General features: G+C 37.7%; 1 protein-coding gene across 4 annotated transcripts in view; it reads left to right on the top strand.

Annotated features, from left to right (window-relative positions):
• The window catches only part of CTNNA2 (catenin (cadherin-associated protein), alpha 2), a 1,228,212-nt gene that overhangs the window by 262,912 nt on the left and 949,955 nt on the right, over positions 1–15,345 (top strand). For all 4 annotated transcript variants that reach the window (XM_011968327.1, XM_011968326.1, XM_011968328.1 and 1 more), the window contains exon 3: positions 8,272–8,467. In XM_011968327.1, the coding sequence (XP_011823717.1) occupies positions 8,272–8,467 (196 nt within the window). The remainder of the gene's footprint in view (positions 1–8,271; positions 8,468–15,345) is intronic.

Here is a 15,345-nt window from a genome sequence, read left to right as displayed (position 1 = left end):
GCCTTTCTCTCTGATGTGTACAACATATAACATACATATCTCTTTAAATCTCACAAATATTCTGCTCTAGGAAATAACTTCTAATAGAGTATAGCAGAAGGTAAGCATATATCTTTTTATGTATTTTATGAGAAAAGGCACAAGCCATATTTGCACTTACTCTATCGTTGCTAAATGAATAAATCAGGTGGTTCAAGGAAGGATACTTTAAGAAAAACATCATTTTGATGTATTACTTGGCAGTTAATTTTTAACTGGTCATTAAAACCTGACAAGATTTCTCCTTAGAAGTTTGGTATTATCAAATATATTGCTATATGAAGACTTAACTTCATATTTCAAGTTAGTTACATAAGTTTTCCTCTTTCAGGAATTTTTCATTTATCTTCAGTTGCTCCTGGAGTAGAGTGTTTTGTGTAATGTTGTCTTCAAACATTCACCCCAAAAATGTCTTGCTTTGGAATTTCTAATTTTTTAAATTTTTACTTGTTTTAAATTTTAATCTTTGTAGGTTTCGGCAGCAATTGAAGGCTTCCCTTGTGTTAGCTGAGTAATCATGAAGATTGAACTACTTTAGAGCAACACCGCAGTAGAATTCACAAAAAGTTACTACTCATATCTGCAAAGTGCATGAGTCTTTAGGCATCTAGCAAAACAATGCCCAAGTTATCTTGGTTCGGCTTTATTGGTTTTTCTGGAGAGCTCAACAATTTCACCGCATTTATATATGTACACTCTCACTTTTCCAAGTTCCTTGTACCTGCGTAATAGAGGAGATGCTTTCCCACCGAAAGACAGTGAATTGCTTCACCAAGCTGTTTGTAAGGAATCATGATGTATCATGGCACCTAAAATGAGTGGAAGGTTTTACCTGTTAAAAGTCACTGCTGCCGGGCGCGATGGCTCATGCTGGTAATCCCAGCACTTTGGGAGGCAGAGGCAGGCAGATCACCTGAGGTCAGGAGTTTGAGACCAGCCTGCCCAACATGGCGAAACCCCATCTCTACTAAAAATACAAAAAATTAGCTGGGCTTGGGGGCGGGTGCCTGAAATCCCAGCTACTCGGGAGGCTGAGTCAGGAGAATAGCTTGAACTCAGGAGGCAGAGGTTGCAGTGAGCCAGGATTGTGCCACCGCACTCCAGCCTGGGCAACGGAGCGAGACTCTGTCTCAAAAAAAAAAAAAGTCACTGCTCTGTCTTTCACTTTTTTTTGCTTTAGCTAGACTCCTAGATAAATGTTTCTGAAAGTAAAGTTTATAATCCATACAAATCTTAATTGTATGCAACGAATGCAAAATGCCTACACCCAGACTTACCTGATCAGAAGCTCTGTGGGTAGAGTCCAGAAATTTGCCTTCTTACAGGAATCTAGGGGAATGTTAGGGATAATAAAGTTGGAAAATAATCATGCCAAATTTTAGCGTTTCTTATATTTTAATATGCATATGAATCAACTATTAGTAGGTCTGGAATGGAGCCTGTAATTCTACATTTCTAACAAGCCTGGATAACACTGATGCTCTCCACAGCTCACTTGGAGTATCAGTGTGCTAAAGTTGTTCAGCTGGCTGCCCCATGAGTAAGGCTTAGACAAACTACACCGTCCTGTCGCTGGTTTCAGGAAGCAACAGAGTTGCTCTGTCACAAGTCTCAGGTCCTTCTCACATTTCAAAATCAGTGTAATGGAGTTTCCAAGACAAAGTGCCTTGATGCCCTGACTATTGCTTATTATTATTTTGGAGAAAGAAGTATTTCATGTCTGTTGAGCTTTTAGAGCCTAAAAGTAGAGTACTGATCAAGTAGAAGAGACATAGTCAAGTTGACAAATTGTCTTAAAATACAACACATTGCAAGAAAGAGAAATGAATGAAATGGTCTTGGCCACTGCACTACTGCCATTGTGCAGGAGTGGTGGGTCTACCTTAGGACTTTAGGTCATGAGCAGTCTATACCAGCCTGGGTCTCAGTTTTATAATCAGATCGCACCATTAACATATCTGAAAACAATGGTGCCTATTATCTGACTATTTCTTAGTTTTCCACTGGCCAAGGTTCTCCTGGGACCATTATTAGATTAAGGTCCAAGGACCCTTGAACACTTACATTCTTACCTGTGACCTGCAGAATTTCTTCTCTTTAAGGAGAGGCAGAGAGATTGAGGAAATATTTGGGGTAGGGCTAGGGCAAAGTTGAGTATTCTTATAGGTTGTGGTTAGGAAGTCTGCAGAGAGGAGGATGTTGAAGATTTAGCGGGAAGTTGGCACAGCTAATGCAACAGTTCTGGAGGATGTGATTAGGAAATTAGTTAAAGGGGTGATGGTAATAGCAGGCTTTTCCTGTTGTAGGAGGGATAGAGATAAAGATGGGTGCAGAAATAAGTGAGTTTGGTGGCAGGTAATATATGTTCCTTTTAAAACTACATGAATTTGGAGAAGGAAATGATTACTGCTAAGAAAATTAGCCAGGAGATATTTCTAGGAGGAAGTGGAATTGAGTCAATGGCACTAAATGTGGTAGAATGGTATTATAAGATAAAAATGATTTGATTTAACAACCTGTTAACTAACTTAAGAGGACTCTGCTACAGGAGGTGAGAGGATTAAAGCAAATTTCACTGGGCTGAGAAATGAATGGAAAGAGAAATGGACACTTTGAACCCACGCTTTTCTTTAAAAAAAAAACTTGACAGTGACTAATAAAATCTGAATTTCTTAACTTGGCTTTCAAAGCCTTGCAAAGTTTTGTTCCATTACATCTATCTAACCTTACTTTCCAAATGATTTATAGGTTTGCTTTATTCTCAAGTAAGACTGATTTCCTTACTGCCTTGGAAAACATGAACTCCATCTTGAGATGTGTCAATATTCATGCTATTACTACCAGTTTTTGTTGCAGGGACTTTGCTTCCCCCGCACCCCCCTCCCCCGCCACCGGGCCCCCTTTTTTTTTTCTCCCTACTGTTTGCAAATGGATAGGAAAGAAGAATGTGTGGATCTTGAGTGATCCATGCCTTGGGTGAAAGTTAAGAGTGGGAATTAGAGAGAATCCCTGGTTGGGGCAGAGGGAGACCTAACATCCAACCAAGGATTTCCATAGAATGAAACATTTGTTTTGAGACAGAAACATGTTTTAATAACATATTCTCAGTGTTTGCTTACAAAAGGATTTCTCTGTCAAACTCTTCCATTCACTGAAAGAAAACAGCTTCTGATGTATCTTAAAGAAAGTGTGCTTACATTTGCCTTTTATTTCTGGATTTCTCTACTTGTCCTCATAGGGCCCATGTTCTAGTAACATATTCTCAATGTCTGCTTACAAAAGTTTTTCTCTGTCAAGCTCTTTCATTCACTGAAAGAAAACAGCTTATGATGAATGTTCAAGAAAGCATGCTGACATTTGCCTTTTTAAAAATACAGATTCGGGGGTACAAGCGCAGTTTTGTTACATGGATATATTGTGTGGTGGTGAAGTCCAGAATAAGCCATTTCTTACAAGACTGCCAACAAGCTGCATTAGACACTTAAAAAGTCTCTGAGTACCATCTACCAAGACCTACTGTCAGTCTGCATATCAAACTTACTCACAGATACCTGCAATTCCAGCAACTGGGCCACCTTGTGGCTCCCACCTTTTGATCAAAATGTGTTCCTGCTGCTCTGACTTCTCTAAGGCATCCAGTTGTGGATGCAGCTATATTCGTATGCAGAAGCTGACTGCACTATTCATTAGAATTAATAATTCTGATATTCCCTAACTGACTTGAGAGGTGGTGGGTGGATCCATGGGACTAGGTAGTCATTTTCTTCACTAAAAATCTTTGATTCCTGATCTTTAGTATATCTTGGTTCTTCATGATTGAGCAATACATTTCTTTTTTTTAATTTAATTTTTATTTTAAGTTCAGAGGTACATGTGCAGGTTTGTTATAGAGGTAAATTTGTGTCAAGGGGGTTTGAGGTACAGATTATTTTGTCACCCAGGTATTAAGCCTAATACTCATTAGTTATTTTTCCTGATTCTCTCCCTCCTCCCAACCTCCACCCTCTGATAGGCTCCTGTGTGTGTTGTTCCCCTCTATGTGTCCATGTGTTCTCATCATTTAGCTCCCACTTGTAAGTGAGAACATGCAGTATTCGATTTTCTGTCCTTGCATTGGTTTGCTAAGGATAATGTCCTCTAGCTCCACCCATGATCCTGCAAAGGACATGATCTTGTTCTTTTTTAAGCAGTGAATTTCCTTATTGTTCTTTGATTTACCCATAGAAGAGCATTGTTACATAGGAACCCTAAGATCTACTATTTGGTTAGTTATAAGATTTTTGAAATACTTTTGTCCTTCTTTTACTTTCAGCTGACACAAAGAGCCCTAATATGCATTTTCTAGACTGAGACTGTTGAATACATCAGATATTACAGGGCATTGCAGGAAGATGGGATAACATAGTTGGTTAACATTTCACTAACATTTATAAATATACATTAACATATATAAATAATGCCTTTGAATGAAAAGACAACCAATAGGACACAAATAAATGTTGTGAGACAAATGTAGAGAATAAATACATTTTAAGATTATTTTGTCTTTTAGCAGCCTTTCATTGTTTGAAGGAAAAACAAGAGGAGAATGGTGAGTTCTCAAGTTCCAAAGATACAGCATAGAACACAAGAATAATTTAGCCTTTTGTCTCTCTGGAGCCATGTGAATTTGAAGAAGTTCTTTTTTTCACCTAAGGTAACTTCTCTAAGCTGAGTTTCCCTACCTGTAAAATAACAAGATAGAACCGAAGTAGATGAATATGAACTTTCAGAATTTTAGGTGTAAATATAGGCACAGCTCAAGAAGAGTAAAAGCCTTTAACATACTTGGGAAAAAATGACACTTCAGGTGGGAGAAAAGGACAGTGTGCAGTAGTGTAGAGTGGCACGCATTGTCATAGGGTGGCAAGAGAACGGGCAGGACAACTCAGGAGGAAGGTAGGAGAGTGGGACTAAATCAGTGCATTTGCATAGCAAGGGCTAGGTTGAGAATTCCCAAGAGTGGTTAGTTTAAAAAGATAGACCCAACTTTTTCACCTACTAATGGATCTAAACTACTTTTGCTACTTCCATTTAAACATTTGATATACTGGCCAGAAGTGAGGAGCAAGAGTCCTGCATATGCTAATCTTAAATAATCTGTCTCTAATTTACTGGAAAGTTTATTAAGTTTACGGTAAAAAGAGAACCAAACTGAATGAGAGGATATTTTAAGTTTACAGTAAAAAGACATCTGAACAGAGTGAGAGGCTTTCTTGGTTATTTACTATGTAAATATCTAGAATGCTAATTTTAGAATAAACTGGGCAGAAATGACGTCTTTTCAATCTTGAGTCTTCCCATCCAAGAACACGGGATGTCTCTGTATTATGTAGGTCTTCTTTTATGTTCTTCACTAAAATGTTATTTTCCCCCATGCGACTTTCTACATGTTATGTTATGGTTATTTCTGATCATATAAATGTATGCTTATTGAGAATGGCATATTTAAAACCACATTTCTCCTTTGTTACTGCTCTTCCATTAGGTTTTTATTGTTTATATTGTATCTAGCCACCTTGCTGTTTGCTCTTGTAGTAGTTGGACTTGTTTGTCTTTTAATTATTTTTTATTTTCTTAAGAATCATATTCTCTATAAGTTAAGATATAATTTAATGTTTACTCTTCTAATACTTACATATCTTCTTTCTTTTTCTTATCTAATTTGTTAATTTGTCCTCCAATAAAACACTGAATAGCAGTGAAAAGCATTGACAATTGTTTATTCCAAGCTGATTAAGACATGAGCCTTTATGGAAGCCCATCCCTTTCTTTCTATTTGCCTCTTTTCCCTTTCTTCCCTTTGTGCTCTTCTACCATGACTACATGAGAGCTTTTACTAAATAAGGATTGATTTGCTTCTTCTGAAAGTAATCACATTTTTCTTAGGAACTTCCTGGTAATATTCCATGGTTTCTTTTTCCCCACAAAACTGACATTTTCTACTGGTTTGCTATTATTTGCGTCACCTAAACTATGCCTAATGCAGTAACGCACCATGACATATAGAAGGCTAGAAACGTGTCAGCCCCTCCAGAAAATGAACCCACATTATAGTCGTGTAGCAATTTTGGTAGAGTCACTGCCAGCTTCTACTTCTTAAAAATGTCAATTTATCTAAAATTAATAGTTCCTCTCCACCCTATTTTTTCTAATTTGTGAAGTCTAAAAAAGTAGATTATGAAACATCTCATAATTATGTATAAAACGAGAATAAATTACATCTCAGTGAGAATAGGGTGTATTTTCCTCTGATAAAAGGTGTCTGGCCTAAATGCAGATGGTAGAGATGGTTGCTGTGTTTGCTTAGGGGACTTATGTGCTTGTTTCCAGGTATTGGCTGTTCTGGGGAGTTGAGGTTCTTGGAAGAGTAGTATGTTCATTGTTAGACTAAATCCTCATTAAGGAGAATGCTCCTGCACCTCAGAAAAGCAATCTTCGTGACAAGCTGTCTTTTTTTTTTTTAATGGTTGCCTCGTGTGGGTGGCACTGAAAAGATTACAATGTGTTCCTCATTGCATACACATTTTACAGCTAAACCAGTATTATCGGATATTCTTATATTTAATGATTTTGCCATTTTTTGGCTAGTGTTTGTACTTAAATGACCTTATAGAATATTTCTTAGGTTCACTGTACATAATTATTTAGCAATCAAAAGAGAGCCAAATATGACAGCTCCCAACCCTGCACTAATCACCTCTTAAGTATTGGTTCCATCTACACACATCATCTTAGTTTACATTTATTCGATCCTTTTTTTCTTTCAGTGTTATCTCTTTCTCTATAAACTGACCAGATATTAATTGTGACTTTGAGTAATTGCTTTGATTGCTCTGGGATTTGGAGTAAACATCAGAAGCTAACTCCATTTGGAACTTTTTTGTAGACTGGCTTTCTTAACCTCCAATAACATCTTTAGTCTGCTAACCAGGGTAAATATCAATGAAAATAAACCACAGAACCTACATTCTTGTGAAGCTGATAAAAATATATATATATATAGCAGTAAACATGACTGGCAACTTTTGTTGAACAGAATATGGAACAGTTGCATTCATTTCCCCTCCAAACTTCTCACTGGTGGAAAATAAAGGTTCAGAAGTTTATAGGAGATAACAAGTTGCTCAAAAGATAGTAATAGCCTCATTAGCAAATTAAATAGCTCTAGATATAGTGTTAAAAGAAATTTGGCAGTTGAGATATGTGTCCAAATTATGATACTTAGAAAAAGAGTGATAATCGATTCATATCTCATTATGATTCTAGAATTTTAGCTGGTTAACTAAACATTGAGTCTGAATCATTTATTCCCCTCACATAAAATTTATCATTTTATTTATTTTATTTTATTTTTTGAGATGAAGTCTTGCTCTTGTTGCCCAGGCTGGAGTCCAATGGTGCAATCTCAACTCACTGCAACCTATGCCTCCCGAGTTCAAGCGATTCTCCAGCCTCAGCCTCCTGAGTAGCTGGGATTACAGGCACCTGCCACCACGCCCAGCTAATTTTTGTATTTTCAGTATAGTTGGGGTTTCACCATGTTGGCCGGGCTGGTCTTGAACTCCTGACCTCAGGCGATCTGCCTGCCTCAGCCTCCCAAAGTGCTGGGATTACAGGCGTGAGCCACCACGCCTGGCCGAAATTTACCATTTTATTTATATAAGATAAAATTCTAAATAGCAAAGGTCTTCAAAAGTCCTTGGAAAATAACATATAAGTACTGGGTGTTGGCTACTCATTATTTATTAATTGCTCATTTATCTCTGCCCTGACTTACAGGGCTTACCACTGGATATTGGTTCTCCTGGCTCAGTACTCAGAGGCACTTCCATTTTTGCTTTGCTTCCTTGCCACCCTGAGGCTGGGTACTCCAAGGAGCACTGTACTTGTCAGTCTGTAAAAGTGAGTGAACTTGAAACTTTGAGCTACTGGCAAGTATGCTATTTCTGGTTATTCATGTGCTTTTGTTTTTCTACGGGAAATAAATGATAACATTTATTTGTATGCTCATCCATATAATTCCACACTTTCCTTGGTAAGGCTATGTGATGAGGCTAAGTGATGTGCATTCATGATTTAATAATGAAATCCCATGATTTAATAAACACAGAGATTTAGAAATTGTGAGATAACATGACACTTCTAGACAGTTTTGCAAAGAAGTTTTACAGTTTTTCTTTTCTATTTAAGGTGACTACACTTGTCAACACAAGCAACAAAGGCCCATCTGGTAAAAAGAAAGGGAGGTCAAAGAAAGCCCATGTACTAGCTGCCTCTGTAGAGCAAGCCACTCAGAACTTCCTGGAAAAGGGTGAACAGATCGCTAAGGAGAGTCAAGATCTCAAAGAAGAGTTGGTGGCTGCTGTAGAGGATGTGCGCAAACAAGGTAGGCAGAATGATGTTATTGTTCGAGGGGAATCTATACGGATGTGCAAACAATGACTTTTTCTTTAGAATCAATGGATATTTACTCAAAGAGGAAGTCTTACGTTTTTTCCTTTCTATCTGCACTTGTTTTTAATGTTTGCTGGATGTGGTACACAGAGATGTTTTTGTTGTTGCAGTATGGTACAGCTACAAACACTCTATGTCTGCTGTTACTTCAAAATCTTCAAGTTGTTTTTTCTTGGTAAATGAAAACAGACTTTGCGTCAAACTCAGGTTTTAGAGAGAATGGGATGGGAAGACCTAATGTTTATAGAGTCATGGTAAAATCAAGTTTCTATGGATGAAGAGGGAGAAGAATGTAAGGTACTATAAGAGAATTATTCTTCTTTTTCTGTGAGTCCCAAATTCATATTTTCAGTTCACAGATTTCCTCACAAACGTAGCAAGCTGGCTACCCATTAATGAATCAACTACCCCTCTAGCTAGCTAGCTATCATGCTGTTGATTCAGCATTTTAAAATTTTGATTTGTAGTAAAATATACAACATAAAATCTTACCTATGGCCGGGTGCAGTGGCTCACACCTGTAATCCTAGCACTTTGGGAGGCTGAGGCTGGTGGATTGCCTGAGCTCAGGAGTTCAAGACCAGCCTGGGCAACACAGTGAAACCCTGTCTCTACTAAAATACAAAAAATTAGCCGGGCATGGCAGCATGTGCCTGTAGTCCCAGCCACTCGGGAGGCTGAGGCAGGAGAATTGCTAGGACCTGGGAGGCGGAGGTTGCAGTGAGCCAAGATTGCACCACTGTACTCCAGTCTGGGTGACAGAGTGAGACCCGGTCTCTTAACAACAACAACAAAAAATCTTAACTACTTGTAAGTGTACAGTTCGATAGTGTTAACGATATTCATATTGTTGAGCAAGCAATCTCCATAACTATTTCACCTTGCAAATGGAAACTCTATACCTATTAAACTATTCCCCATATCCTCCTCCTCTGGTAATCAGCATTCTACTTTTTTTTCTATGAATTTGACTGCTCTAAATACCTTATATAAGTGGAATCATACATATTAGTATTTTTTTGACTGGCTTATTTCACTTAATGTAATGTCTTCAAGGTTCATATATGTTGTAGCATGTTTCAAAATTCCATTGTATGTATATACCACATTTTCTTTATACATTCATCCATTCACAGATGTTTGCGTTGCTTCCACTTTTTGGCTCCTGAGAATAATGCTACTATGAACATAGAGGTAAAGATCTCTCGTTAATACCATGAGTTCAGTTCTTTTGGATATAGACTCAGAGGTGGTATTACTGGATCATATGATAATTATATTTTTAATTTTTCAGAGCCTGCATGCTATTTTCCACAGTGGGTGCACCATTTCCATAGTAGTGCACTCCTACTAATGGTGCACAGTGGTTCTCATTTCTCCAAATCCTCACCAACACTTGTTTTATTTTGTGAATTGTGTCATCATCATTGGTGTGAGGTGATATCTCGTTGTAGATTTGATTTATATTTTCCTAATGATTACTTATGTTGAGGAACTTTTTATATGCTTCTTAGGCATTTGAATATTTTTTTCGGAGAAATATTTCCAGTCTTTTGCCCATTTCTGAATCAGGTTGTTCGTTTTTGTTGCTGTTGTTAAGTTATAGGAGTTCTTTATATAGTCTGGATATTAACACCTTATCAGACAGTGATTTGCAAATATTGTCTCCCATTCTGTAGATTGCCTTTTCACTCTATTGTGTCCTTTGACACAGAGAATTTTTAAATTTTGATGCAGTCCTACGCAGTATCTGTAGTTGAAAGTTCTAAGGACCATGAAATCAGGACACCTACTCCCAAGCTTGGTCTCTCTCTTGCATTTTCTATCTTGAAGAATGCAATGCATATCTATTCAGTTGCATGTTGCATAAATCTTGGTGCCATTCTTGTTACTTCCCTTTCCTTCCAAATATAGTCTATTGTAAAGTTTCCTAGATCTTACCTCCTAAATATCTATTTAATGGACCGCTTCCTGTCTCAGTTATTCAAAGGCACTATGTTTTCGTGCCCCAGGGCCTTTATATATGCTGTCCTTTTCACACATTTCTACACTTCCCAGCTCAAGGAACACCTTCTCAGGGAAACTTTATCTGAAACTCCTGTCATACTTTTTAATGGGTCCTTTCCTTGTTACTTTTCACAGGATAATTAAGTATTTGTGAGGTGACTATCTTTCATGCCATACTATAAATTAATAAAGGCAGAGACCAGACCATGTCTCTTTTGCTAATCATTGATTTGCAATGCTTAGTACTCATTAAATATTTGTTGAATTATTGAATTAAGAGGTGAATGAATGGTCTGTTCCAATTCTTTTTGCAAACCTAGCACTGTATCAGTTCACAGCTGTATATTTAGTACCTGGAAACAGCACCCTCCTTCCACACTAACAAATACCGTTCCTCATGCTGTCCTCTTCTTCTTCCTCATCCTCTCCTTCCTCCTAAAACCTAATTTCATTTCTATGGTACTAATTTAAATTATTACTTTAATTTGCAATGTTAAATGTGCCACATTTTATCAATTGTGGACAGAGTATATTTGTGTATGTGTTTTGGCAATGCGAAATCTTCTAAGTTTTCAGGTGCATTTGAAAACTGATATTCCTTCTGAACTGCAGATGGATGCTTGTTTGTTTTCATGCATCTATAGGCTGGATGGTTGTTTTATTTTTTCTTTTGTTGTGGGTTCTTTAGGTTGACTGCCATATGATAAACTGTATGCACTTAAAATTTACAATATGATAAATTTTGACAAATGTATACATCCATGAATCCATCTTTGCAATGAAGATAGCAAAGGTATTCATGGTAGAAACTGGTTTGATTGGCCTCTGGGCCTCTTTTTAAAACGTTTGTCTTTTATGATGAGAAAATTTTCCCTTTAGTTTCTCCAAAACCTCTTAAGAATTCTTTTGTCATTACAAGTTGGTTTTCACACATTCTGTAGAAACTAATCTTTTCATTTTCTTGAAGCTTACATGAAATGGTGTTCTTGTGGATATAATATAATAAGCAACACAGTTCTTGACCAGACTATCCTAGGAGTATTAGAGTAACAAATTTCTACAGATGCTAATTGAAGACAGCTAACAATGGTTGCTCTTCTAGAGGATATTTCAAGCTTGCTTTTTATAGTATCCATTTCTTGTTACAAAACAATTCTATATCAGAAATGATGGCCATGTCTAACCTTTATAAAGCTCTAATGCCATATGCTCCTTCTCTTGAACAGTGTCAGATTCAAGGAAGCATTACTATAGTATGCAAAATAACCCCAAAAATGGGTAAAAGTCTTTAAAATTCGCTTTCTTATTTTTCACTCTGCAGTCTCTCCCATCCGCTGCACATGCCTCTCAGGTGTGAGTCGTGCACCTCCTCCCTGACGGCAAGGTCCTTAGTCTCTTGTTTGAATTTGATGCCCAGAAGCTCTTATCTCCATTCTTTCCATTCTCTAGCACAGCTCGTTGTTATGTAATCCCCTTAGCTTATCTGGCTTTACCTGATTCTCCTGCTTGCCCATTACCCAAATTTTATTTACCAATGAGAGCCTGCATTGATTTTCAGAGAGAGGTAGAGAGAAAGGAGCTTGTGGGTAAGGAATATGGAATGGGACGAGATATTTAGTTAATGGAAACTTTAAAACACAGTATCTTTCCTTCTATCATAGAAATCTATTTTCTAATTTGGAAGATGATATTCAGAAATTATGGACACACTGACATTTAGAAACAATAACCTCTTTTAAACAACCTCCAGCATCCATACATGACTTATTTATTAAATGACATGTTGTGGGAATGAAATCTGTTAGCTTTACTATTGCATCGTTTCTGTTTTTATTAAAAAGTATTGTCACTTTTTGTTTTCAGCATAAATGCCAATTTTCATATTGTACATATCCATTTTCAGATTTTTAATATACAATTGTTTTTTCTTTTGAAGTTTCACAACATTCATTATAATTACCCAATCTGTCAAGATTATAGATAGAATTGTCTATTTAACTATGTTATTGTTGTATCTCATATGGCTAAACAGTGTTATTTGAATTTATTATATATATATTATTTATATATATATTATTAAATTTATATATATATTATTAAATGTATATATATATTCTCTTTTAAACCTAAGCTGCATGCCAGATCTCTAAAAGTTTTCAGTATGAGTGGTGACTATATTTTTACTGTAGAATATTCCAGTAGAAGGTTTCCCTATATCTGTAAAAAATATTGGAGTAGGTGTTGTGCTGAACTCCTATGGACTCCAGTGGGGATGACGCCAGGATCACGGGACCAAAGAAGAGACCCAGAGTCAGCAAATGAGACAGGGAGTTTTACTGGGGGGCTTACCTACAGGGGAGAAGTCCAGTGGCAGCAGGCTGCGCCGAAGAACCACAAACATTTGTGAGAGGCATGCAGTTCATATAGCTCTTTCACGTAGCACCATTTACCTAACAACCTTCACCTGGCAACCTTCATTCAACCCCTCTACACCCCATGTTCCACGGGCTGGGCTGGGGGCTCAGATGTTACTCATAGATAAGGAATGAATCTCTGCAGTGGCCACTCCCAGATTCCCTAGCTCAGCAAACACATTCAGATGCCTCTGCCATACAGAGTCATTCTCGGAGTATACGTAAGTTTTTGCCCTCAGGTGCGTTTACATACAGTAGGCTTATGATAGCATTTATATTTAAAAGAAGTAACAAAACTAAATTGTCTAAAAGATATTGTATTCAAAACTTAGAACTCTGATGCTTTAGACTTTGGGAAAAACAGGATATCTAGTTTGGTGTGTGTGTTTCTGCCTTCCTGTCTGTTTAATTATGACTAAAGTAATGTGATATATGCATATTATCTTCCTAGTGTAAGTTTAAACAGTATCAGAATAGGAACAATGAGATTTATATATTTCTTTCTTCTCCTGAAGCACTTGGCATGGTCCTCTAGCACACGGTAGGTGCTATTAAGGAAGGAGTCTTGTGAAATCAGGGAAGCATTGGCAGTTTGGTTAAGATATCCAACTTCTAATCTTACTTTGACAAATAACTAGCTGAAAACCAAAGTCACTTAACCACTTTTAGCTTCAGTTTCTCCATTTTTCACATACAATTATTGTGTTTACCTAAATGATTTCTTTTACTAAATGAAGTCACAGGGGATTTAAAAATAACTTTAAAAGTTCTATAGATGTCAGAGTAGATTTATTAATTATAATTTATTAAATCAGTGTGTACTACCTATAGCAATGTGTACTACCTTTTGGTTAGTGAACAAGCCCCAGCCTTTCCAAGCAGGATGCTAGACAGCTGAATCAGTATCTAATAGTCTTCATGAAGAAGACTGAGTAGCTCGGTATGACTTAAAGTTGGTGGTAGTTGCATGCGGTGCCCGCAAACTATGAGTGGATAGTTGTGCAGCTAGTGAACCATTCATAGAAAATCTTGAAAACAAGGAATGCAAAGGAGTTGTCACAATCATTTCTTCATATTGAAGCTCTGGGCCAAGGAAAGCTTAAATCGGGGAATTCCAAAATGTTTTTAGTGTTTACCACGAAGATTTTCCTAGACGGAAAACTTTTTCTTGACTATGCACTAATTGAGGGGTTCTCAAACTTTAGTGAATACTAGAATCACCTGGGAAGATCTCGCACTCTTTATGTCCAGGCCTCACTCCTCTTCAATTAAATCAGAATCTCTGGAGTTGAACCCAGGCTTCAAGATGTTTATAGCTCCTCAGGTGATTTCATTTTACAGCCAATTTGTGAAGAAGCAGACTAATCCCCTTCTTGCTTGTCAGCCCAGCTTAGATTACTTATCAACCCATGGTAGTTATTTAGTGTTTTACATTTGGCAGGTGACAACAGGCAGTCATTATACAAGGTTTATGAGCTTACTGTTTACTTAGAAGTAGGTAAGTAAGGGCCGGGCATGGTGGCTTGCGCCTGTAATCCCAGCACTTTGGAGGGCCGAGGGGGGCAGATCACGAGGTTAGGACATTGAGACCATCCTGGCTAACACAGTGAAACGCCGTCTCTACTAAAAATTACAAAAAATTAGCCAGGGATTGTGGCGGGCACCTGTAGTCCCAGCTACTCGGGGAGGCTGAGACTGGAGAATCACTTGAACCCAGGAGGTGGAGGTTGCAGTGAACTGAGATCACACCACTGCACTCCAGCCTGGGTAATAGAGTGAGACCCTGTCTTATGCTAAATGATGTGTTACCAAGCCTGACATTCTGTAGGTACGCAGGAATATGTGTTAAGTATATGCGGGGCAGTCAAATCTATAGGGCGGTTAAGTATTTCAGGAGTTGCGGAAAAAGAAAGATATATAGCTGAAATTAACAAGAAGGAGGTAATGCTTCAGCTGAGCATTGATTAAAAATTTGCAAAGACTAGTGGGACAAGAATTTCAGGTTTAAGATTGTTGGGATAAGAATTTCAGGCTTTATCTAATTTTCAAAGGCAAAGAAACAAGAATGGCATTGATAATTGGAGGTTGGATAAAGAAACCCTGATTTGATGAAACATTTCATATTCAGGTACAGTTGGAAATATAAGATGGCTGGGCGCGGTGGCACACGCCTGTAATCCCAGCACTTTGGGAAGCCGAGGCAGGCAGATCATTTGAGGTCTGGAGTTTGAGACTAGCCTGACCAACATAGTGAAACTCTGTCTCTACTAAAAATACAAAATAATTAGCAGGGTGTGGTAGCTCATGCCTGTAGTTGCAGATATGCGAGAGGCTGAGGCAGGAGAATCACTTAAACCTGGGAGGCGGAGGTTGCAGTGAGCCAAGATTG

The sequence above is a fragment of the Mandrillus leucophaeus genome, unplaced genomic scaffold (genome assembly GCF_000951045.1).
Source record: "Mandrillus leucophaeus isolate KB7577 unplaced genomic scaffold, Mleu.le_1.0 Scaffold84, whole genome shotgun sequence".
Classification (NCBI taxonomy): Eukaryota; Metazoa; Chordata; class Mammalia; order Primates; family Cercopithecidae; genus Mandrillus; species Mandrillus leucophaeus.
The sequence above is the reverse complement of the archived record's forward strand: the minus strand, read 5'-3'. Positions and strand labels throughout refer to the sequence as shown.